Source organism: Phragmites australis, chromosome 20, assembly GCF_958298935.1.
Source record: "Phragmites australis chromosome 20, lpPhrAust1.1, whole genome shotgun sequence".
NCBI lineage: Eukaryota > Viridiplantae > Streptophyta > Magnoliopsida > Poales > Poaceae > Phragmites > Phragmites australis.
The window spans coordinates 15,171,608-15,196,395 of NC_084940.1; the positions used below are offsets into that span (position 1 = coordinate 15,171,608).

Genomic DNA, 24,788 nt, shown 5'->3' on the forward strand with positions numbered 1-24,788 from the left:
AATGGTTCGTCAATCAGAGTTAAGGTTTAAAAGAAAAATGTTTCAAAAATTAGAACAGAGAGGTGGGATAGTGAGGTTCCTTTGACCAGCCTTGGACCATACATGTGGTTGACGCACCGGAAGAAAACTGGCTCTCTGGATTGACGCAAGAAGAAAAATGGTTCTCTGAGTTGCCTATACGTACCACTAACTTATTGAGTCTAAACACATTATATATATATATATATATATAAATTAGTCTGTACTCTCAAAATACATACTCTCTACTATCATATATCATATAAATAAACTAGATATACTTCTTTATCACTATAAGTATATTAAATACTCATTATAAGATACTCTAATGTGAATTACCTGAAAAAATTGAAAAAAAATCCACCAATTTTAATAGATTTCGATAAACCTTCATATTTGTACATAAAATATAATATACTAAAATATATATATACAAACTACTTAAAAAATACATACCACTTAGATAATCTTATATACTCATATATTCTTATATAGATACCATTTATCACGTAAAATACTCCTATATTATGAGATATATAGATACCACGTCGGTATGCAAGGAACTTCTGCTCACGTTTCACTTGTTCAATCGTGCCCGGGATGGCAAATAAGGATAGATGTCAGCAAAAGACGATGGCGCACACACCAGATAAGCCGTATTGCGATGGCATATCTGGGATTTTGATGTTTGCAGCAGCAAATAATTTTCCCCCAAGAAAACAATACGGGAAGCATTGTAATCCCTATTGGTAAGTGGTAAGTTACTAGCATGACCAAATCGTATCAGTAACGCACAATCCTCAGCGTTACTGACACTTCTCCGCCAGTACAGTATCTATACGGGAAGCAGCACGCATGCTGCATACATTGGCTACGGAAGAAGCATGCTCACTCTGCTGATTACTGAGCCGTAAATCATTGGTTAAATTACAGTAACGTGTCCCAAAAATTATGATACAGGTAGAAATTGTTGTGTGTTCGAAAGCATGTCAGCTCTATGAGCGCGTTCAGGTCAACTTCTGCTGCCAGTTGAGCAATCGCCGTAGTCCAAAGTACAAACACCAAACATTGGCATTCCTGACGACTGGCTGTCAAATGAGAAACTAAAAGAATAGCTGACAACACTTGGTTTGTTCTTTTCGTTAGCAGCTGAAAACGTTAAACTTGTCCACCTCTGCCCAGCATGACGCAAAGCGAAGGTTCCAGACCACTGAAACAAAAACAAAAGCAGGGTTCGAACCAACCGTGGATTACAGCATGAGCCTGACGATATGCAGATTTGCATGCTGAACATTGCTCATCACTGCACTTTCCTTTCTTCTAAGAGCATTAGAGCACAAATGCACAATGATTATGTTGTCTACAACACTCGTGTCATTGGTGCTATTAGTTGGACAGTAGAGTTTTAGGGAATAGGTAATGACATTATTCCCAATTTAGTATGTACGTAAAATTGTAAAAGGCATGAATGGTTTGTTGATTCACATCTAGTGAAAAAGTATGACATAGGAAAATAACATCAGTGGGTTGCTAGTACTCCTTTTGGAAACTAAACAGTGATCTTAAGTGTTCACATTTGACATACATAGCATGCCTTCCTCTACCACAAGGCATTACAACTGACACATGAAGCCGTCAAAGTTAATTTTCTACATACAAATTTATTTGACAGCTGTAGACAAATTATGATTAAAAGGGGTGTGTTTATTCAACCACTACAAATTAGTATTATGAGTTTGCGGTTTCAAAGTCTTCACCTGCTAGAAAGATACACTGCTACAGTTTTTTGCAATTATTTTTAATGACCCAATTTCATTTAAAGTCATTGTGATGAATAAGTACAAAACCAAAGTGTTAGGGTCTATATAGGACAGCAAATTTTCATACCAAATGCTTAGCCACTGCAGTTCATAAAAAGAAAAGGAAGCACCCAACATAACAATTCCTCCAACCTACACTGATTCATTCATACTCATTGAATGAAATCAACATAGCAAATGATTATGACAGGTGAATCAACTTACATGTGAATATGAGTGGTCACCATTCTAATGGATGTTGTCAGTCCATCAAAGTCGCCCGTCAGTTTCACGTCAAAATTGAGAAATGGTTTCTAATCCATTGGAATCACTTCTTGATACATGGATATTTTCTTACAAATAACCTGAATGACAAACAAAGCATAAGATCCCCACTGTAAAATGACTTGACGGAAACTTCTCATATACCTCTTTACTTGTAGCCAACTTCTTTCATTAAGTGACGATAGCTTCTTCCACGTATTACACGTTGCCAAAAGTATGCAATTGATTCTTGAAGGTTCAATTGTAATATCTGTTCAGCAAGCCTAGATGGAATTGTGGAAAAGAATGACATCAGAACACAAAACATTTCCTACAATATGTAAGGAGTAGAAGAACAAACCATCTGGCAAGACACCGCTGAATCCCACGAGTGATTGGTCGCATAAAGGATGGATCTCTTTGTTGATAAACCAAACCAACCTAGCAAACAGCGACCATGTAATCATCATATCAATATCACTACACCAATATTAAGTAGCGTTTAATCAAAATACCTCTATCATGGCGACAGCTGCAGGATCATCCAATATTTCCAAGCTGTCATCTGCCAGATAGTTCACCTGTGAAATATACAAAATAGAAGTAACTAAAATCCGGCTTCCATAAATAGATTATGTAAAATGTGTAAAATAGATTCTGCAAGGTTTTATATATATATATATATATTACATCATCTTTTCAACATGTGATTGTAAAGAATGTAAACAAGGGAAGGCCGTCACGTCTCCAATACTGTGTAATCTTATTCAACAAACAAAGTGAATGCCTGGCTTTGTAAAAGGAATAGGTTGTTACCCCAAACTCAGTGTTTACAAAGGATTGGGCAAAATCCATTAGCTGAATCTTTGCCCATTTATAGGACAAGTCAGGGTTGTCATCCTGAGGTGGATGTCTCCAAGGTGCACCAAAAGACAATCTGTTATCTGGTACTTTACCCTCACGGACATCTGAGGCAAACTTCTGTAACATTCTTAGTGCTGTCTCCATGGCTGGATTCACAACAGAGACCTATTGAGCACAAATGAAACAACAGTCATACTTTTTTCCCACTTATTTTGTATGTTCTCCTAACTCTGATAATTGAAACAGAAGTACAAAACAACAATAAAAGAGCATATTTGAAAGGGAAAGTGACTAGACTTTACAAAATTCAGAAGCTGGCATCACAACACATATGTCTCAGCTAGTCAGCTCTGATTGAATTTTTACTTACTTGCAAGTGTGCCAGGTATGTGTCAATAATTTCCTCAATATTTCCGTCATGCAGAACCCTGTAATGCAATGGAGGTTAAACAGTAATAACACTAATATGCAGCATGCACAGTTAAGAAAAGAAGATGGATGCTCTTATTATGTATGCTTTAAAACATGTAAATATTATGAAATTGTGCTACCCAATGAGACTTAATTGCAAACCACAAATCCGCTATAAAATACAAAATGAAGAACAAAGGCTTGAGAAATAAAGACTTCAAAGTCCACAGATAAGGCAAAATTAGAAGAGAAAAAATCCAAGGTATAGTATACAAAAGTCACAAAACCAAGTACAGATTAAAAAAAATAAAACTCAAATATCAGAGTAACAGACTGAAACTGTTGAACTTATAGAATTTGTTGGAAAGGACAAAAGTATCTAAAATTGATCATTCACCCATTTGTGATTTCAACAAAAACGCATGCAGTCTACAAAGCAACAAGCATAGACTATTTCTTCTATTTATTGATAACAGGAGACCTGAAGAAGACATCTTACCCCAAAAAAAATCTGAAATGATAGTGAAAATCATATTTAGGGATAAGATATTGACAGCCTAGGATAAAACAAACAAAGATCAATGATAAAGTAAGTGGGCATGTTACTTACTCTGGGCTATTCGCCTTTTGCTTCAGCATATATATCTCAGATAATTGTCGTGGGTTTGGCCCAAGAACCTCATCTACAACTTTCCACTACAACTTCAATGAAAATCGAAACAAATTATGCACATAGATTGCACAAGGGAGAAAACTAAAGGAACAGCGTACATTCATATTTTAGAAGAAAAAAGGAAATATTAGCAGGTCTAAAATCTTACTACCTCCTGTTCACTGAAGAATTCAGAAACCATATGCAGCTTAGCTTCTTGTGGTGTCCAACCAAATGTCTGTGGTCCAAATATTACACTTTAGATAAAAAAAAAAAGGCAAATGAAAGAGAAAAGAAAGGCACACCTCAAGAGAAATGAGCATACCTCGCGAGAAATAAATATGTTAGGAAAACCAAAATCAACGAATGCTTGAGAAGAATAGTAGCTGAAAAGATTTGAAAAGGGAGTTCATCAGTTTCCATGTAGCAGCAATGCAGCAGATTATTTCTTTTACAGAAAGAACTCCCTTAACCCGTAAACTATTGGAATCACAGGTACCCCATAGCATGCCAGGAGGAAACTATTGAATTTACAGGAAAATAAATTGGGGGACAGAAACAACTATGTTAAAGTGGTTGTGACTAGCTTACTTTCTTATTTCTTCAAGGTACAGGTATTGGATTTGATCACGGCTACCCTCACGTATCCTAACAGAAGCCAGGTCCTAAGGGGTTGAACCCACCTACACGCATTGATCGGAGGTACAATCAACAGTTGGTTACGGTCCCGATCCATGCAGCGCCACGATATAAAGGGGAAGGTGCTGCTTGTTAGCTAAACTCTCCCTGCACCTCACAGACAGCACCTCCCCTAATGCACAAGCAAGCACAGGACAGCTCTACCTTACTGCTATTGCTGAAACATAGAAACAAAGTGATATTTGGTTCTGCTCTTGCTGCAGAGCTGGGCAGCACACACACAGAGAGAAAGAAATCACAGACAGTGTGGCTTTGATACTACAGAACTTACAGCTTTTCTGTTATATATACACTCGCATTTATAGTGTACAAGAGCTAGTATCCTAAAGGACTTTTGCTGCTGATTCAGGATAGGTTCAGCTCTCCTTACAGGTTCAGCTCTCCTTATCTGCTTATAACTGAGCTACAAGAGTAGTGTTCTATTTGGTTTTGATTACTCAACCTGGACAGCTCAGATTGCTTCAAACCTAAGCTAACTTTGGCTTCTAGAACAATCATAGTAAATATCTAAGGTGATTAAGACTTATCTGTCAATCACCCCTAAGGCTTGACACTGATTTGGGCCATGCCAATCCTTGTGCGCAGCTCTTGGAATCTGACTCGTCCTAAAGCCTTTGTCAAGATGTTCGCGAGCTAGTCTTTTATGCTGACAAAACTAGCACAAATGCTCCCGTTCTCCACACTCTCTCTGATGTAATGGTAGCGAGTTTGAATGTGCTTGCTTCTTTCGTGGAAAACGGGGTTCTTACTCAGCGCCAGGGCGGACTTGTTGTCCATCCTCAGTTCCGTGGTGTCAGCTTCCCTTCCTTTGAGCTCGCCAAGCAGTCGAGCCAGCCAAACGCCTTGGCTGGTTGCCGTCGTAGCAGCAATGTACTCTGCTTCACAAGAGCTCAGCGCCACAATGCGCTGCTTGAGGGACTGCCAACTGACCAAGCTCTTGCCGAGGAAGAAGAGGACGCCAGAAGTGCTCTTGCGCGTGTCGACATCACCGGCATGATCGCTATCGCTGTAGCCGATCAACCGAGCTTCCGCTTCCCCTATTCTCCGCTTGTAGTGGCAGCCGAAAGAACTTGTTCCCGCAATATAACGGAGGATGCACTTCACGGCCATCATATGCTCGAAGGTAGACCGCTCCATAAAGCGGCTCACAAACCCGACTGAGAAAGCCAGGTCCGGTCATGTATTGACGAGGTAGTGGAGGCTGCCGATGAGTCTCCAGTACTCAGTCGCATCAACGGGAGAAGACGTGCTGTCGTGGCTCAGTTTGAGCCTCTCTTCCATCGGAGTGGCGCATGGATTGCAATCCATCATCCCGGTCGAATCCAGGATCCGCCGAGCGTAATGCGACTGGTTGAGAGAGATTTCGCCGCCGTCGTGCTGCTGAACCTCGATTCCGAGGTAGGAGGAGCCGGCCAAGGTCGCTCATCTTGAGTTGAGCTTGCATTTTGCTTTTGAACCGCTCGATCTCTTCCGAGTCTCCTCCTGTGATGATGAGTTCATCGACATAGACACCGACGAGCAGTCGTGCGTCCTGCGAGCCTCGACTATAGATGGCGTGCTTGTTAGCGCTCTGCTCGAAGCCGAGGGACTCGAGCGTGCTATGCAACTTCTCATTCCATGCGTGTGGTGCTTGACGCAGTCCATAGAGGGTTTTGTGCAGCCATAGCACCTTCCTCTCCTCACCGGCGATCAAGAATCCCGGCGGCTGCGTCACGTATACTTCTTCGCATAGGTCGCCGTTGAGGAAGGCGGACTTGACGTCCATGTGGTGGACAGGCCACCCTTCATCAACTGCAAGTGCTAGAAGAAGGCAGATTGATTCAATTCGAGCGACGGGCGCAAAGACCTCGTCGAAATCCACCCCTGCCCGCTGCACATAGCCTCTGGCAACTAGCCGGGCTTTATGTTTGACGACCTCGCCGAGCTCGTTCTTCTTTAGCTTGTAGACCCACTTGAGTCCGATGGGTCGGCACCCTAGCAGCAACTCCGCCAGCTTCCAGGTGTCATTGTCCTCGATGGCGCGCATCTCCTCCTGCATCGCTGCTTGCCATGTTTCGTCCTGCTCTGCTTCGGTGTAGCAGCTTGGCTCCTGGCCGCTCACCAAATTGAGGTCGCCATCGAGCACCCGCGGTGCGTATCTGGTCGGTACATCATCGTTGCCGAGGATGTTGTCCACCATCCGAAAGCGGACAAGACTATCACCGTGGCTTGCATCGAAAGCGGCAGAGTCGTGAGACGGTGGAGAAACGAACTCTGGAACGAAGTCGGAGGCCGCTGCAGCTGGACTGGCGTGCGGCACGGTGGACGTCAGCGGGCTTGGTGGCGGATGCAACTCCGGCGCACCCCTGCTCCGGCCAATGGTGGCTGCAGGGGCTCCTGTATCAAGTACTCGACTGTGAAGCCGCTCGACGATGCAGGATTTCCACCATCCTCTGCCTCCCAACTACAGCATGCGTCCTCGTCGAACACCACATCACGCGTCACTTGGACACGCCGCGTTCGCGGGTCGTAGACACGGTATGCTTTGGCGCCGTCTGCATAGCCAATGAAGACCATAGCGGTGCTCCGGTCGTCCAATTTCTTCAAATGCGGGCGCACATCCTTCACGTACACGATGCATCCAAAGGTGCGTAAGAAGCTGACATCCGGCTTGCGGTCATGTCACGCTTCGTATGGGGTAATGCCATCGAGGCTCTTGGTAGGGGCGCGGTTGAGGAGGAAGACCGCAGTTGTAACAGCCTCTCCCCAAAATTCTACTGGTATCTTCCTTTGCTTTAGTAGGCTACAACACCGTTCTGCTGAGGCGAATAGGGCGCGGAGAAGTGGCGCTGCACTCCCCGATTCGCGCAGTACTCGACGAACTCCACGCTTGTGAATTCGCCGCCGTGATCAGTGCGTAGGACTCGGAGCCGCCGTCCACTCGTAGGACTCGGAGCCGCCGTCCACTCTCCAGCTCGACCGCCGCCTGAAATCTCTTGATTGTCATCGGTGCGTCAGCCTTCGATCCCAGCAGCACAAGCCACATGTATCGGCTGCAGTCGTCGACCAGCAGCAGGAAATAGCGTCAGCCTCCTGGCACCGCTGGCGAAATGAGTCTGCACAGGTCGCCATGAACCAAGTCTAGGAGGCTGTCTGCCCAAATAGGAGGCTGACCACGTTGACAAACAAGTCTTGATCACCTTAGATATTTACCATGCCTATTCTAAAAACCAAAGCTAGCTTAGGTTTGAAGTAATCTGAGTTGTTCAGGTTGAGTAGTCAAAACCAAATAGAACACTACTCTTGTAGCTCAGTTATGAGCAGATAAGGAAGGATGAACCTATCCTGGATCAGCAGCAAAAGTCCTTTAAAATACTAACTCTTGTACACTATAAATATGGGTGTATACATAATAGAAAAGTTGTAAATTCCGCAACACCAAAACCACCTTGTCTGTGATTTCTTTCTCTGTGTGTGTGCTGCCCAGTTCTGCAGCAAGAGCAGAACCAAATATCACTTTGTGTTTCTATGTTCTAGCAATAGCAGTAAGGTAGAGCTGTCCTGTCCTTGCTTGTGCAGTAGGGGAGGTGATGTCCGTGAGGTGCAGGGAGAGTTTAGCTAAATTTGGTATTCAGAGCTGGGTTAGAGAGGATCTTGAGCCATGGCGTCAAGGTCTGCACCACGCGGAGAGGCGTCAAGGACGCCGCCACACCATGAGCGTCGAGGCTCGCCTTCACCAGTTTCACGCAGACCACGGCGTCGTGAGACGATGTGCGTGAGGTTATCATGCAACGGACCGTGAGGGAGCTCGATGGCTCGGCAACCTTTCCCACCCTCACGCGCACAAACTACACAGAGTGGTCACTGATGTTGAAAGTGATGCTACAAGCCCGCAACCTCTGGGATGCGGTAGAGCTTGGCGACGCTGATGTCCAAGAGGACAGGATGGCTATGGAAGCCATCTTGCGCGCAGTTCCCGCCGAGATGATCCCGACCCTCGCCACCAAGAACACCGCGAAGGACGCCTGGGACGCCATCAAGATGATGCACGTTGGCGTGGACCGCGTGAGGAAGGCGAAGGCGCAGCAGATGCGGAAGGATTTTGAGTCGATCTCGTTCCGCGATGGCGAGATGATCGACGACTTCGAGTTGCGGCTTAGCAGCATCGTCGGCTCCCTTGGTACGCTTGGCAAGAGCATCGACGAGCAGAAGGTAGAGGAGAAGTTCCTCCGCGTTGTCCCGCCCCAGTTTACACAAATTGCACTGTCAATCGAGACGCTCCTCGACATCTCGACCTTGTCGATCGAGGAGGTCACCGGGCGGCTCAAGGCAGCGGAGGATAGACTCGAGCCCGCCGCTACGCAAGGCGCAAGCGGCCAATTGCTTCTCACTAAGGAGCAGTGGCAAGCGCGCGCACAGGAGCGGCAGACCGGCAAATCTTCGTCGATAGCTGGCAAAGGCAGCAGCAGGGGACTCCGTCGCACGCGCGGAACTCATAGGAGGTATGGCGGCAGCAGAAGAGGCGGCGGCGGCAGCAACCACGGCAGGGATGCTGTGCACAGCACCCCACGCTATGCCACTCGTGACGACAAGTGCCGCAACTGTGGCAAAGCTGGACATTGGGCGAGGGACTGCCACCAGCCCAAGCGGGAGCGCGCCAACCTCGCACAAGGACAAGGCGGCGATGACGATGAGCCTGCGCTGCTTATGGCGCAGGCTTGCGCACTCACGGAGGTGGAGACACCAGTACTGAGCCTTGTCCACCTCGACGAGTCACATGCCCAAGTGCACCTCGACACCTAGGATTCCGGCGAGGAACATCAGAATTGGTGGTACCTGGACACAGGCGCCACCGATCACATGACAGGGCGGAGTGAGGACTTCTCCGAGCTGGACAGGGGCGTCGTCGGCACTGTCCGGTTCGGAGATGGCTCCATTGTCGACATCCAAGGCTGCGGCATCGTGCTCTTCACCGGCCGAAATGGCGAGCACAAGGCGCTAAACGGCGTGTACTTCATTCCACGCCTGAAACTAACATCGTCAGCTTGGGCCAACTCGACAAGCATGGCTCCAAGGTGCTCATCGAGGACGGGGTGTTGAGGATTTGGGATCGACAGTGTCGCCTGCTCGCCCAGGTCGCGCGCGGGAGCAACCGCCTCTACGTTCTACATCTGAACTTGGCACGCCCAGTGTGCCTCGCCGCACGGCGTGATGACGACGCCTGGAGGTGGCATGCTAGGTATGGGCACATAAGCTTCGACGTGCTCTTCCGGCTGGTGCGACATGGAATGGTGAAAGGGCTGCCGCAACTAGACCACGAGCCGGAAGAGCGCGTCGAAGTTTATGTGCCCATACCTAGCATGCCACCTCCAGGCGTCGTGCGGCGAGGCACACTGGGCGCGCCAAGTTCAGATGCAGAATGTAGAAGCAGTTACGCCCAAGCGCGACCCGGGCGAGCAGGCAACACTGCTGATCCCAAATCCTCAACACTGCTGCCTACGACGACGAGTTCTCCTGCGGTACTGCCTAAACCCTAACACACCCTTAGCCCTAACACAATCATCAAAATGCTGACAACGGGTCGAAGGCCGCCGCCACCTCGTCTTCTTCCCCAACGGCTGCGCCTCTGCACTAACACATCTTCATTGCCGGACTACACTGCGCTTCACCAACATGAACAGTACCCTGTTGCGGTTCTACACCAACGGATCTACACTACATGGTTGTGTCTGGCTCGGGTAAGAGATCACGCTTCTGCATCGATGGGTGTTCCACCTCTAGGGCTAGGCTTTTATGTTAATCAGTGGGGGTTTAGACCTAACAACAGGGTCACAACAAAAAATCACGAAGATGCAACAGAGTCTTGAGTAAACAAATTCCCTATAAGATTGTGAAAGGGTAACTCCATTTCCCCATTCCTAACATGTATTAAACAACAATGGTTATTCTCCTAAACCTGTATTTGAATGAATCCATCAGTTGTGATAGGAATCAACTGTTTCGAGCAAAAATTTCCCACAATAAAGGTTGCATGCAGAAGCACATATCTCTACTCTTCTCAAGTTATCCACCTTATCACAGTTTTTTTGGCCATCCCTTATTGTAACAGTTTGCAGGAAGTGGCATCACACATTTCTGCTCCAGCATAGCACTATTCTCTTAGGCAATTTTCCAAGGTAAGATATTAATCTACGTATAATTTGATGAAGAGGTACTAAACAAGATGTGAGCGATGTACTGAAATGGTCAAGACATGGATGGAACAAAGTTGTGCGTTGGAATTTAGATCATTTGCATCTGACATCATTTATGGTGTGTCCCCTTTCCAACTGCCTAATTACTTTTAGGCTTTACCGTTATGCCCAAGCTAGATATTGCACCCTCTGCTGGATACAGTCCCTAACATAGGTAAATCAACTGAAAAAAAATATTTTAGTACATCGGCTATGCTGAGATTTGATAAAAAGCAACACTCTTACAAGGCAAGGCAAACAAGCTACAGGGCAGCTCCTTAGGAAGTCATGCCAGGACAGAGATCACCACAAGAGAAGACAGCCCCCCAACCCCAGTGTTGCCTATGAAATCCTTCTGTAATGATTACCTTGGTTTTTCTACCAGCATATACCCACTCAATTGTCTTAAGATGTAAGCAGCTTTTCAGTTAATAGCTTGGGCATTAGTGGTCACTTGAGGGAGCAAAACGACTAAGCACTGATATTGCAGTCGTCTGTATGACAAACACCTAAGAGAGAGGACAACCTGTGTAGACTTTTTTCTCCGCTATCTCCTTTAACTGTAACTGCTAACGGCAGGTCAGAAAGTCAAAATTAAACCACTTAGAGCATCACCAACAATATAGATAGCTGCTATCTATAAGAGCTGTACATGTCACCAATAGATAGTACAATAGTCAACTTTTCCAACAGCATAATTACAGCATTGTCTATAAAATTAATGCAGGCCCACATGCAATAGACTACAATATCATTGTATTTAGTGAGTAGACTATCTACTGATCAGTAGCTAGCTTTTCTCTCTTCATTCATTCTCTCATCTACATAGGCAAAAATCTGATGTGGCTCTGACATGGATTGTTGGAGACACCCTTAACAATCATGTTGCGAGTCTTTTGGCATTCATTCCAATCTCTATACTTCCATCGGGTTAATTATGTAGACAGATGATGTCTTTCTGCTTTCACCTTTTACATGTGTATACACAATTATGCTCTGAAATGCTCTAAAGTCAGGTTATTCAGGTTATGCCACTTTCGTTCTAATAACACTACAAATGACCACTAAAGAGCATGCACCATGCAGGAACAGAAAGCACAACTCACCCATCTGAGGTCGACATAATGACCGGTAAGCACTGTTCATTGGCACCGAGCGCAATCACCCTCCAAATGAAGCTATCATGGTACATTGCCGCGGGGACCATCGTCCCGTCCTCGCAATTCGCTTTCCTCAGTACATCCACATTGTTCAGCACCAGCTTCGGCTGCACATCAACAACAGCATGAGCAACAAATTTGTCAAGTTATCAACTCCTTTCTCACAGACCCGACCAAAGAAACACCAAATCTACCTGGAAGAAATCCTCCTCTGCCGCACCTGACAGCACATCCAGCAGCAGGCACGGCCAGTCAGTGGCCGAATTGGCCAGTGAGCGTGAGAATAGCCCGGTTCTGTTCATCTCCATCACCGCCTCCTTTCTCCACCCCTCCTGCATCCCGAGCACCTCCTTGGCCACCCGCATGGCCGCCATTGCCTCCTGCATGTACGCCCTCTCCTCCATGGAGCAGTTGGTCGCCTCCCCCTCCCCAATGCGGAACGTGGCGTCGTCCACGCGGGCCGAGGCGAGCACGGCCCTCGCCCAGAGCGCTGGTACGGAGGTGCTGGAGGAGCGCGCCGGCACGGAGGAGCTGGAGGAGCGGGCGGCGGAGCCCCACGCGAGGCGGGAGAGCGCGGCACGGAGGCCGTGCGTGCGGGAGAGCGCGGCGAGCACGTCCTTGGATCCCACGGCGCCGCGGAGGACGGCGGCGCGGGCGAGGCTCTCGAGCGCGGACTCGAGGCGGAGGCGGAGGTCGGGCAGCGAGGGGGGCGGGTCGGCGGGGAGGAGGGACCACGGCGCTGCGGTGAAGGCGGGAGGACTGGGAGCGGGGTGGAGGAAGTCGACGAATGCGGCGGAGTGGGGCGGGTCGGACCAGCGCGGGAGGAGGCGGCGGAGGAGGAGCGTAGACTTGCCGACGCCACGGGGCCCGTGGAGGAGCAGCGGTTGCGGCACGCGCGGGCGCAGCGCGTGGTTGTGGAGGACGGTCTCGAGGACGGGCCGCGGGATCACGCGCCACGGCCGGCCGCCGGCGGCCATGGCGGCGGGGTGGAGGTGGTAGGGCTTTGTGGGGTTTGGGGTGCGGAAAGTGGAGGTGTGGATGGGGAGAAGGCCACATGAGATGGGATGGGACGGGAGTGTGAGGTTGCGGGCCGGCGTGTGAAGGGTTGGGTTGGGGTTGGGCTTGGGCTTGGCATGTTCCTTCTATTTGCTTGTGTTGGGCCGCATTCGATCTGTGAGACTGCTCGTTCCAGTTTCGAGGGGAGATCCGGATTTGGATCCCAGCTCCTCCTATTCAAACAAGGTCTCAAACATCTCAAAAACATAGAAGCTCTCAGAAATACTACAAGGATGGGTGGAATTGGCACCCTCACCGCCTCCGGTCTTCCCCGTCCCATCAAGAGGTGGTTATCGGCTCTCACCAACTTGTACCGGTGGAGCAAACTAAATTGCGCTTGAAAAAGTTGAATCGGACTGAAATTCCTGCTCTTAAACTAGCCGAGTAAGAACTAAACAGATGAATTTTTTTTTCAGGTTTCTTTGTCCCCATTGAGGACTTATACAGGTTTTTGTTTGATTCCCACGAGACTTTGAATTGTATCCCGCTGATTAACGTTTACATGAAGTCCATGCATGTCTTCCAAACATGCAGTCACAACCACGGCCCACGGGAATGAGGCCAGCTAGAAGCGCACTCTTTCTTGTGGTTGCATTGTACGATTCATGCATTATTCTGGCTGACGCTACATTACAAAAACAAATGTTCTTATATATCTATCCAAGTCATGAAACTGTGCACCTCAAAGAAAATATATTCAGGCCTCAATTTGCAGGATCCACGGAAAGAGAATCTAATCGATCTAGTGTCATCTTCATCGGGATGCATTTCCAACCATATATCTATCCATGAACACTATCTACTCCGTGCAGATGCAGGGCCCACGCTCACCCGATCAAGTTAAAATCAGAGCAACGGTGAGCATGCACGAAATGGTTTGCAATCTTGTGTAGACCCCATGCAATCTTTCTTAGCATCCAAAACGCAGGCAGCCACAAGAATATATTAACCAGGCGGTGTCTTCTCCGTTGGCCCAAGAGGCACCGCAATTATCGAGCTAGACGACGACAGTTAATTTGACAGCAGTAGTCAGTTTTAGTGAAGTGAAGTGGTCGTTGGAGACGTTGATGTTTTGTTTCGCAGTGATGTGTAAGAGAAGAGAGTAAGAAATTGGTGTTAAGAAGTAAGTTTTTTATGTTAGTTTTTTAATATTCTAAAATAATTTATTATCTCACAATCATCTAGGATTATTAAAAAAGCTAGTTTTACTATGTAATAAATCATCAAAGAAGACACGTTATTAGTAACGACTAACTAGAATCTGTCACTAATGCACTATTAGTGATGAGTCTAGTGACGACTCGTCACTAATGTGTGTCCCGGGCTAAAACCTAGCCAAGACTTATCGCTAATGAGATATCATTAGTGACGATAAGTGAATGACCCGTCACTAAATATAGTAGTGACGGATCACCTAAAAGTCTATCACCAATGATATAGTCATTAGTGATGAGTAGAGAAAGCACACGTCACTAAATATAGCCTCGGGCGGTTCATAGATGGGGCCACTCATTAGTGACGGGTAAATAAGAACACCCATCACTAATGTGCTGCTCTTGGACTGGTCGAGACTAGTGTCATTAGTGACAAATATGACGACATCTGTCACTAATGTGAAGTCATTAGTAACGGGTGTCCGTATCACCCATCAATAATAAGTAGTGTTTATTGTTATCCGATGCATCGAGCAGCACGATCAGACAGTGTCTGTCCGCCGGCTGCTCAACAAAGGGATGATTTTTTTTGACGATTCTGTTAAGCACTAATCAAATCTTGGTGATTTAAAGTTGAGATTGTCCTTTTGTCTTTGAAGGTTTGCCTCTGAAAGGATCGATGACGTCCTAAGAGGGGGATGAATTAGGACACTTAAAACTATTTCGACTTTAAAAACAACACAAGATAAACCTATATTAATTTCTATAAACCTATATTAATTTCTATCTAAATATGCTCTAGGTTTATCTAGTGTGTCTACTCTACCGATCAAAGCGCTTGCAACCTATCTAAGAAGGTAAATTGCAAGTAAGTAAATACGGAAACGTAAATAAGGGAGAGAGAGCAAACTCGGCACAAGAATTTTTTTCCCGTAGTATCGATGGCATGAATACCACCCCTAGTCCACGTTGGAGCTCCACAAAGGATATTGTCGGTGTATCAGGAACCGGGGGTCCCTAAATCCCGAGGCCAGGCCAGCCATCCGCCACATGGTGCCATCCCGCGAGGTCCCTCCTGTAGGATGAGAAAAGATCAAGTCCCGGGAGAAGGTGCTCGGGGCCACAGTCAGTGGTTCCCGAGCACCCCAGTTCCCTGATGATCCACGGAGTCTAAGTACTGGGAAGAAAGTGCTCGGGGAGGTGTCCGCTCACCCCCGAGCACCCTAGTCCTTCGACGATCAAAAGAGCCAAGTTCCGGGAGAGAGAGTGCTCGGGGCTGCGTGCAGCAGCTCCTGAGCGCTCGGTTCCCCGAAGATCCGCACAAGAGTGCTCGGGAGAGAGTGCACGGGAGAGAGTGCTCGGGAGAGAGGGCTCGGGGCTGCACGTGGTAGCCCCCGAGCACTCGGTTCCCGAAGCTTCGTGCAAAAGTGCTCGGGAGATAGTGCTCGGGGAGGTGAACAAGTACCCCCGAGCACCCGGTACCCCGAAGGCAAGGATAGGCATGCTCGGGAGAGAGTGCTCGGGGATGTGTACAGTAACCCCGTGCACTCGGTGCCCCGACGACCCAGAGAGGCCCACGAGGAGCCTCTCGATGAGGTGTCAATCAGTCAGAGGTCCGAGGCCGCATTTAATGAGCGTGCGTGGCCTGACACCTCCAACTGCTCCCGCCGCAGCGTCAGTTCCTGCCATGTTTTGGCAGAGAGGCGTGGGGTCATTAATTGCACGGGTCCCGTCCCGTGTCATCCGGTTTGTCTTGGGATAACATCGTCAGGATCAAGGCGTTCCGTCTGCCGCACTGCTGTGGCAGAGGAACAAGACAGGGCGGGCACGCCGGGTTGTTCTGTGGCTACCCGGTGGGCCCTCTCCGCGGCGCCCGTTGCCAAGGCGTTTATGGTGACAGGTGACCGGGCGTACGACACATTTTCCACCCCCGGTCACTTCGCCCAGAAGAAATAATGACACCTTTTCCAATTATGGCATCTTGGAACTTGTGCCCTCTCCTTCCCGTTCGGGGCATGTCTCGGCCGGCAGGTACTTAAAATAGCCGGTAATACAGAAGCAAAGAGACCATCTCAGGATCTCTCTGGACTCGAACACGAACTCGAGCTCTCTCGGAGAAGACCAAACACGGCACCAAGAACGAAGAACACAGGCGATAGTAGACACTATGAGCAAGATAGAGCATAGTTCCAGCCGAATAACAAGGAGCCTCAAACTCTTAGTTAGGCCAACACCCTTGTAACCAGCAACATCCTTGAGGGACTTCCTCAGGACAGTTATCTCATCCATACAGGAGTAGGGTATTACGCCTCCGTGCGGCCCGAACCTGTCTAAATTCCGGTGCATTCATTTCTCCTTGCACTAGGTCGATCACCCCCACCACCGGTCGTTGCATTCATTCCCATTTATTTCTCCGATGAACTTATTCAGGATCATCCCCCCGGCCGAATCTCTAAAAAGGAGTCTCTCGGGATCCCTGCGACAGGAGTTAATCCTCCGACAGCTGGCGCGCCAGGTAGGGGGGAACATCCCTGAATATTTTTGTTTGTTTTCTTCCACAGAAAAAATGGCCGGTGGTCACCGCCTCCAGCGCTCCGGCTCTAGTTCCAGCGGGGAAATGCAACCCCTTGCACAGGAGGCCCTAGCCGTTGCTGCATCCCAGCAGCAGCCGCGATCTGCACGCGCGGCGTTTCCCTCCCAAGGGGACCAAGGCGCAGGGCCCAGCCGGGCCGCCACCGCCGCCGGTGCACCGTCCGACCCCCAGCAGGTGGTCGAGACTCCGGCCGCCAGGTCCGCATTTGGACAGCGCCGGGCGTCTCTCCGGCGTAGGCTCGCCTTCGGCGAGGCCAGCCCCGGGCGCCTCTCCTGCGTAGGCTCGCCTTCGGCGAGGCCAGCCCCGGGAGCGCGCTGCTTGCGACGCACGCTCTCCTCAGGCACACGCCTGTCCAGGCAACACCGGAAACCCCGGAGGGCCGCTAGCTCCAAGAAGTCGCTGCCCTGGTCGGCACTGCCCGCCGCCAGGTGCTGGCCGAGAGTTCTCGCGCCACCACCCAGCATGGTGCCGCCAGAACCGGCCCATCGTCGGGTAACGTTCGCACAAGCCGGGGGGCCTCCAGGCGGAGCGCCGCCCCCCTGGCCGCGTCCAAAGCCCAGGACCTCCGCTTGCGTCTCAATGAGCGGAGGGGCCACAAAGATGCGCGCATCACTCTCGAGCGCCAGCGGGAGACCCGGCAGGAGGCCGAGGCTGAGGACCAGGCTTCCTCTTTGCCGGCCCACGACCACCAGGATTCCCCGGCTCGCCGGCGTTCACCGCCAAGGAACACCACCCGCGCCACAAGGTACGGCACCGGCTGCCGTGCCTTCACTAATGAGCTCCGCCAAGTCAAATGGCCCTCCGAGTTCCACCCCGAGCTGCTGGAGAAGTACGACGGGTCCATCGTTGAATTCCTCCAAATATACACTACGGCCGTCCAAGCGACCGGTGGCAGTGAAAAGGTGATGGCAAATTATTTTCATGTTGCCTTAAGGGGCTTTGCCCGTTCTTGGCTCATGAACTTACCCCCAGGATCTATTAGCTCCTGGGATGACCTTTGCCACCAGTTCGTGGCTAATTTTCAGGGCACATTCACGCACCCCGGCTTGGAGTGCGACCTCCATGCCGTCAAGCAGCAGGAGGGGGAGATGCTGTGGTGCTTCATTCAGCGTTTCAGCCAGGTCCGCAACACTATCCCGCGGATAGCCCTCCACGCTGTAATCGTCGCCTTCCGGCAGGGCGTCCGCGACGAACGAATGCTTGAGAAACTAGGTACGCACGAAATCGAAACCACTGCGAAACTCTTCGCACTGGCCGACAAGTGCGCCAAGGCGGCGGAGGCCCGGGCTTGGCATGCTCCGCGCCCCGAGCGCCCCGCCGCCGACCAACCAAGTTCTTCCCGCTCCGACAGGCGGGAAAAGAAAAAGAGAAGGAGGCGCGAACCTGCACCTGTCGAGCCGGCCCAGGGCCCCGCCCATCGGCCGCACCAAGAACCCAACCGCCGGCAAGAACGCCGGGCGGTCGCCGACAGGCGGCCTGCACCCGCGCGGGCCCCGGCTCGAGCTCCCCCAAGGGCCCCGGCACCCGCCCGGGCTCCTGCTCCAGCGAGGGCCCCCGCTCCCGCGGGGCCCGAGCCAGGCAAATGGTGCCCCATCCACCAGACCAGATGGCACGATCTCACGGAGTGTCGTACGGTCAAAGGCCTCGTCGAGCAGCGCCAGAGGGAGCACGATGAGTCCCACGGGGGGGGGGGGAGGGGCGATCCCGGCGCCGCCCCCGGCAACGATGAGCTCGGCTTCAAGGAACTCGAGCATACCGTCGCCTTCATCGACAGAGGCGCTTACACGCCTTCCTCGCGGCACGGCCTCAAGACCATGCGGCGCGAAGTTTGCTCGACAACCCCGAGCGAAGAGGCCGCCAGGCCCCTGAGGTGGTCGGACGCTCCGATCACGTTCAGTATAGCCGACCACCCCTCCAGTACTGCTGGCGTGGGGCGACTACCTTTGGTAGTGTCCCCCACCATCTGCAATGTAAAGGTCGGCAGGGTGCTGATCGATGGGGGCGCGGGCCTTAACCTCCTCTCCAAGGAGGCCTTCGAGAAGCTGCAAGTGCCCTCCAGGCGCCTAAAGCCGTCTCTTCCATTCTGCGGAGTGACGCCCGGGCACTCCCTGCCCCTCGGGCAGGTCGAGCTACCCGTGACCTTCGGGAGTCGGGATAACTTCCGCACTGAAAACGTCCTCTTCGACGTCGTGGAGCTCCCCCTCCCCTACAACGCCATCCTCGGGCGTCCAGCGCTCGCCAAATTCATGATGGCTGCGCACTACGCGTATCTCACGGTCAAGATGCTGGGCCCAGCAGGCCCCATCTCCGTGACTGCCGACTCCGGCGGCGCCGTTTCCTGCGCCGAGCAGTCGTACCTGGCCTTGGCCTCGGCTCAGGCTGAGGTCGAGGGCCGCCAGGGGGACCCGGGACCCTCTTCATCCAAACCCCGACTCGCTGCCGACACCTCCGTTCCTACGAAGGAGGTTGTGGTGGACGAAGACGCCTCCCAGGTCATCCGCATCGGTGGTGACCTGGACGGCAAATAGGAAAGCGCGCTCGTCACCTTCCTCCGGGCTAACGCCGACGTGTTTGCATGGCAACCGTCCGACATGCCCGGGATCCCTAGGGAGGTGATTGAGCACCACTTGGCTGTGCGACCGGACGCACGCCCGGTGAAGCAGAAGGTCCGGCGGCAGGCGCCTGAGCGCCAGGAGGTCATCCGAGAGCAAGTCAGCAAGCTCCTCGATGCTGGATTTATCCGAGAAGTCCTCCACCCCGAATGGCTAGCGAATCCAGTTGTCGTCCCGAAGGCCAACGGCAAGCTCCGCATGTGCATGGACTACACCGACCTAAACAACGCTTGCCCCAAAGATTCTTTCCCCTTACCCCGCATAGATCAAATTGTAGATGCAACCGCGGGATGTGATCTTTTGTGTTTTTTAGATGCAAACTCTGGGTATCACCAGATTCACATGGCCATAGAGGATGAAGAAAAAACTGCTTTTACCACCCCGGTGGGGACTTATTGTTATATGTCAATGCCTTTTGGTTTGCGCAACGCTGGGTCTTCCTTCCAGCGCGCTATCCGCATCACCCTTGATTCGCAGGTTGGCCGCAACGTCGAGGCCTACATCAATAATCTCGTGGTCAAGTCCCGAGACCGCGCCACCCTGCTCGACGACCTTGCTGAGACTTTCAACAGTCTCCGCACTACCTGCCTAAAGCTCAACCCCGAGAAGTGTGTCTTCGGGGTACCCGCGGGCAAGCTCCACAGTTTCTTGGTTTCCAACCGAGGAATCGAGGCCAATCCAGAGAAGATCCGGGCCATCGAGCAGATGTGACCCCCGGCTCGACTCAAGGAGGTCCAGCGTCTCGCCGGCTGCATGGCGGCCCTCGGGCGCTTCATCTCCAAACTTGGGGAGCGGGGGCTCCCCCTCTTCAAGCTTCTGAAGAAGACCGGTCGTTTTGACTGGACGCCGGAGGCCGAGCAGGCCTTCCGCGATCTGAAGAAGTACCTCACCTCACCACCCGTGCTGGTGGCTCCATCCGAAGGCGAACCACTACTACTCTACGTATCGGCCACTCCTCAGGTCGTAAGCATGGTGCTGGTGGTGGAGCGCGACGAGTGCGCGGGGCCAGGTGCTGGGTCCCAGCTCCCGGCCGCCCCCGGGCACTCCCCCGTCCTCGCGGCTCCCCCCGAGCAGGGGGTCGAGCCCGAGCACTTGGCTCCCCCCGAGTAGGGGGTCGAGCCCGAGCACTCGGTTCCTCCCGACCAGGGAGTAGAGCCCGAGCACCCGGTCAGCCCCGACCACGCCGCCGGGCCTGGGGGCTACGACAGCCCCTCGGGTGAGGTCGCGGTCCGGGCCCGCCGGGTACAACGACCGGTGTACTTCGTCAGTGAAGTCTTCCGGGAGGCCAAAACAAGGTACCCTCAGGCTCAGAAGCTGCTCTACGTCGTGCTCATCGCTTCCCGAAAGCTGCGCCACTACTTCCAAGCGCATAAGGTCTCGGTGGTTACAACGTATCCACTGGGACCTATCCTCCGGAACCGAGAAGGCACCGGGCATGTTGTCAAGTGGGCGGTGGAGCTGGCGGAATTCGACCTGCACTTTGTCAGTCGCCAGGCGCTCTCTGACTTTATGGCAGAATGGACACTTATCCCCGAGGTCGTCCTAGAAGAGATTTCTGCATATCCTGGGCACCATGCGCCCGAGTACTGGATCATGCATTTCGACGGTTCCCTCTTGCTGAAAGGCGCAGGGGCGGAGTGGTTCTCACCTCCCCAACGGGTGAAGAACTCCGGTACGTCGTGCAGCTGCAGTTCCGCGCATCCAACAACATGGCGAAATATGAAGGTCTCATCGCCGGCCTTCGAGCCGCGGTGGGTCTCGGGATTCATCGCCTCCTGGTCAAGGGAGATTCCCAGCTGGTGGTCAACCAAGTATCCAAAGAGTACCAGTGCACGGATCCTCAAATGGCGGCGTACGTGGCAGCAATCAGGAAGCTAGAGAAGCGCTTCGATGGCCTTGAGCTGCGGTACATCCCTCGCCGCGACAACGCTCTGGCCGACGAGCTCTCCCACTTGGCCTCCTCCTGTGCGCGCGTCCCTGTCGGAGTCTTTGAATAAATACTCACACGACCTTCCGTCCTGCCTGCCGAACAGGGCGAAGGGGAAACCTCGAACTCAATTCAGTGGACCCCGGTGGTGCCCTCAGTGGGAAGCCCCGTCAGGGTGCCGCCGTCCGGCGAGTGCGCTGCACTTGCTGAATGTTCTCAAGATACCTCGTGGATGGACGACATCCAAGGGTACTTGAAGGAAAAGTTCCTCCCCGGGGATAAGGCGTCTGCCGAAAGAGTTGCTCGGCAGTCCAAATGCTATGCCATAGTAGATGGGGATCTCTACCGGCGTAGCGCAAGCGGTGTTCTCCTGAAATGCATCTCCCGGGCAGAAGGCGGCGAGCTTCTCGCTGAGATCCACGAGGGCGAGTGCGGTGGCCATGCATCGTTCCGCACGTTGGTCGAGAAGGCCTTCCGGTAAGGTTTCTACTGGCCTACAGCCCTCCAGGATGCTTCCGAGCTGGTTCGGCGTTGCAGAGCGTGCCAGTTCCATGCAAAGCAGATTCACCAGCCAGCTCAGGCTCTTCAAACCATCCCCCTGTCATGGCCTTTCGCAGTCTGGGGGCTGGACATTCTGGGTCCATTCCCCCGAGCAATCGGGGGCTATGAGTACCTCTACGTCGCCATCGACAAATTCACCAAGTGGCCGGAGGCGGTCCCAGTCATCAAGGTGACCAAGAACACGACGTTCCAGTTCATCCGCGGCATTACCAGTCGCTTTGGTGTCCCGAATCGGATCATCACCGACAACGGCACCCAGTTCACAAGTGCCCTGTTCGGGGACTACTGCGAGGACCTCGGCATCAAGCTCTGCTTCGCCTCTGTCGCTCACCCTCGGAGCAACGGGCAGGTCGAGTGCGCCAACGCAGAGATACTGAAAGGGCTCAAAACCCGGACCTATAACGTGCTTGCAAAGCACGGGAAGGGATGGGTGGACGAGCTGTCCGCCGTGCTATGGGCCAATCGGACCACGCCAAGCCGCGCTACCGGGGAGACTCCTTTCTTCCTCGTTTACGGCGCTGAGGCGGTCCTCCCCTCCGAGCTCACTCTAGGCTCCCCTCGGGTGCATGCCTATTCTGAAGGCGAACAGGAGCAGCAGCGACGTGACGACGTCGACTACCTGGAAGGGCGCCGGCGGCGCGCCGTCGTCCGAGCAGCCCGCTACCAGCAAAGCCTGCGGCGCTATCATCAGCGCCACGTCCGGGCACAATCTTTTGAGGTGGGGGATCTAGTTCTCCGACGTGTCCAGTCGCGCGAAGGAAAGAATAAGCTGTCCTCTATGTGGGAAGGTCCCTTCACCGTAATCGGGGTCCCGCGAGAAGGTTCTTTCAGGTTGGCAGCAGAAGATGGACAGCCGCTTCCCAACCCGTGGAACATCGAGCACCTGCGCAAGTTCTACCCATAGATGGCCATGCTCGCGGCTCAGGTCAACCAGGCTGGGGGCTTCCCCCCCCGCCCAATTTGACCGGGGGCTACCACTAACTGGGTAAGTCACCCAACCTTGTAAAAAAATTATCAATATAGTATGAATATTAATGTGCAATCGTGTGTCAATTTTGTTTTTCTGGATTTCATACGTTTAATCTGTCTGGTGAGATGCTCGATTGTGCGAGAAAAGTTCGTTCTCTCTTTTTCCCCGCTGATAAAAGAATCCCGATCGGTATACGCTCGGGCAGTTACCGCTGACTTACGTCTGATGTGGTAGGCTGTGGTGTTCGGTGTTGTGGCAGGCTCCCGGGCACTACCGAGTCCCTGGGTGCCCTGGGTAATCCTATCGCTCGAGCTGCTCGAGTAGTCCGGAGCCTAGGCCCCAAGGGCGGGCTGTCGGTGCTCGGTCTGGTCTGTCATACCCGGGTGCCACCAAACCACGGGACCTCTGGGTTATGCCTCTGCCTGCTCTTGTCCGCCGGTCTGGGCATTCGAGAGGTCTCGGGTCGAAAACGAGGGCAGTCTATAACAAGTACCGCACTAACAGAGTGCACCAAACAAGGAATTTCTCCATTTTCTCTTAAAGTCACAGATCGACAATGAAAGCAAAAGCAGCTCGACCGCGAGGGCCTCGATGCCTAGGTTGATGCTCGGCCCCGGGGGTCCTCGGGTGGTCCTACCGCTTAAGCATGAGTGGTCGAGATCACCCGACCCCGGGCTCCTCACGCGTCCCCTAATGCTCGGGCGCCCCGACCGTGGGAACCAAGTCCCCGGGCACCCCGAGCTCGGAGCGCATACCCCTCCTGGATCAGTTGGCCGAAAGGCCGACAGCTGTCCGGTGAGTGGTTAAACTCAGACGAATTTACATTCAATAATATTTAGTTCCCGAGTCATCCTCGGGGGCCCTCGTATTCTAATCTGCCCGGTGAGATGGTCTCCTCGCGCACAAAACCCTACCGTGTGTCCACTTTTCCCTAGAACGACAGAACGGTCCGTAGAAAGGTGTACCATGCGTGCGGTAATGTCCGATCGAAGTCTTTCATGGTGGTCGTGGTGTTCGGTCCGCTTTTAGGGCCCCGAGCACTACCGAGTCCCTGGGCGCCCTGGGTAATCCTATCGCTCGAGCCGCTCGAGTAGTCCGGAGCCTAGGCCTCAGGGGCGGGCTGTCGGCACTCGGTCCGGTCCGTCCTAAGCCCGGCCACCACCGAACCATGGGGACTCTTGGTCGTATTCTCGCCCGCGCGTGTCTCCGGTCTGCTGACTAAGTGGTCGCAGGGTGGAAAAGTGTTCACCGGTCATGGCGCGCTCCGTGCTGGATCGATCTATCTCCCGAGCAAGGAAGTTCGTGTCTTTGTCTTTTGACTTAGCCGATGCGGATTTGCGAGAGCTCGGGGGCTGAACGCACCGAGAAGGACGATCGTAACGACTTCATTCTCGGGGAAGGAAAGGTCGGATCAAACCGACTACTCCTCGGGGCATCAAGGCAAAACATCAGAAGAAGCATCAAGCACTCGCAAGAATACCGGAGTTGCGAGCCCAAAGAAAACCTTTCATTATATTTACAAAGGGAATACAAGCATTTCTAAGGGATCACTCCCGTATTTACATCAAGCCAAAGAAAAATGAAAGAAGAAGAAACTACAAAAAGCCTAGTCGGACTCGACGTCGGAGTCGGAATCGTCACGGCCACCCCTGGGGGCTGGCGGCGGCGGCACTTCCCGCTTGAAGCCGGCCGCCACCTCGGCAGTGGTGCTCCGAACTGCTTCCCGGGCGGCCTCTTCCTCGGCTTTGACCACTCCTTCCCGAGCTGGCTCCAGCGGGAAGTTCGAGTCTCTGCTCCGGTAACAGGCCAGGACGTGCTCGGCCACCGCTTGGGCCA

The 24,788-nt window shown here is 52.1% G+C and overlaps 1 protein-coding gene across 1 annotated transcript; it reads right to left on the reverse strand.

Moving 5' to 3' along the window:
• Nucleotides 1-677: 677 nt before the first annotated feature.
• Nucleotides 678-13,190, reverse strand: LOC133902073 (uncharacterized). The gene is made up of 12 exons (XM_062343650.1): nucleotides 12,274-13,190; nucleotides 12,026-12,186; nucleotides 4,334-4,394; nucleotides 4,181-4,246; nucleotides 3,967-4,052; nucleotides 3,316-3,373; nucleotides 2,898-3,110; nucleotides 2,597-2,662; nucleotides 2,443-2,522; nucleotides 2,247-2,365; nucleotides 2,043-2,182; nucleotides 678-1,228 (listed from the first exon to the last, which is right to left on the reverse strand). The coding sequence occupies exons 1-10, from the start codon at nucleotides 13,054-13,056 to the stop codon at nucleotides 2,251-2,253; spliced, it is 1,689 nt and encodes a 562-aa protein (XP_062199634.1). The 5' UTR covers nucleotides 13,057-13,190; the 3' UTR covers nucleotides 678-1,228; nucleotides 2,043-2,182; nucleotides 2,247-2,250.
• Nucleotides 13,191-24,788: the final 11,598 nt, after the last annotated feature.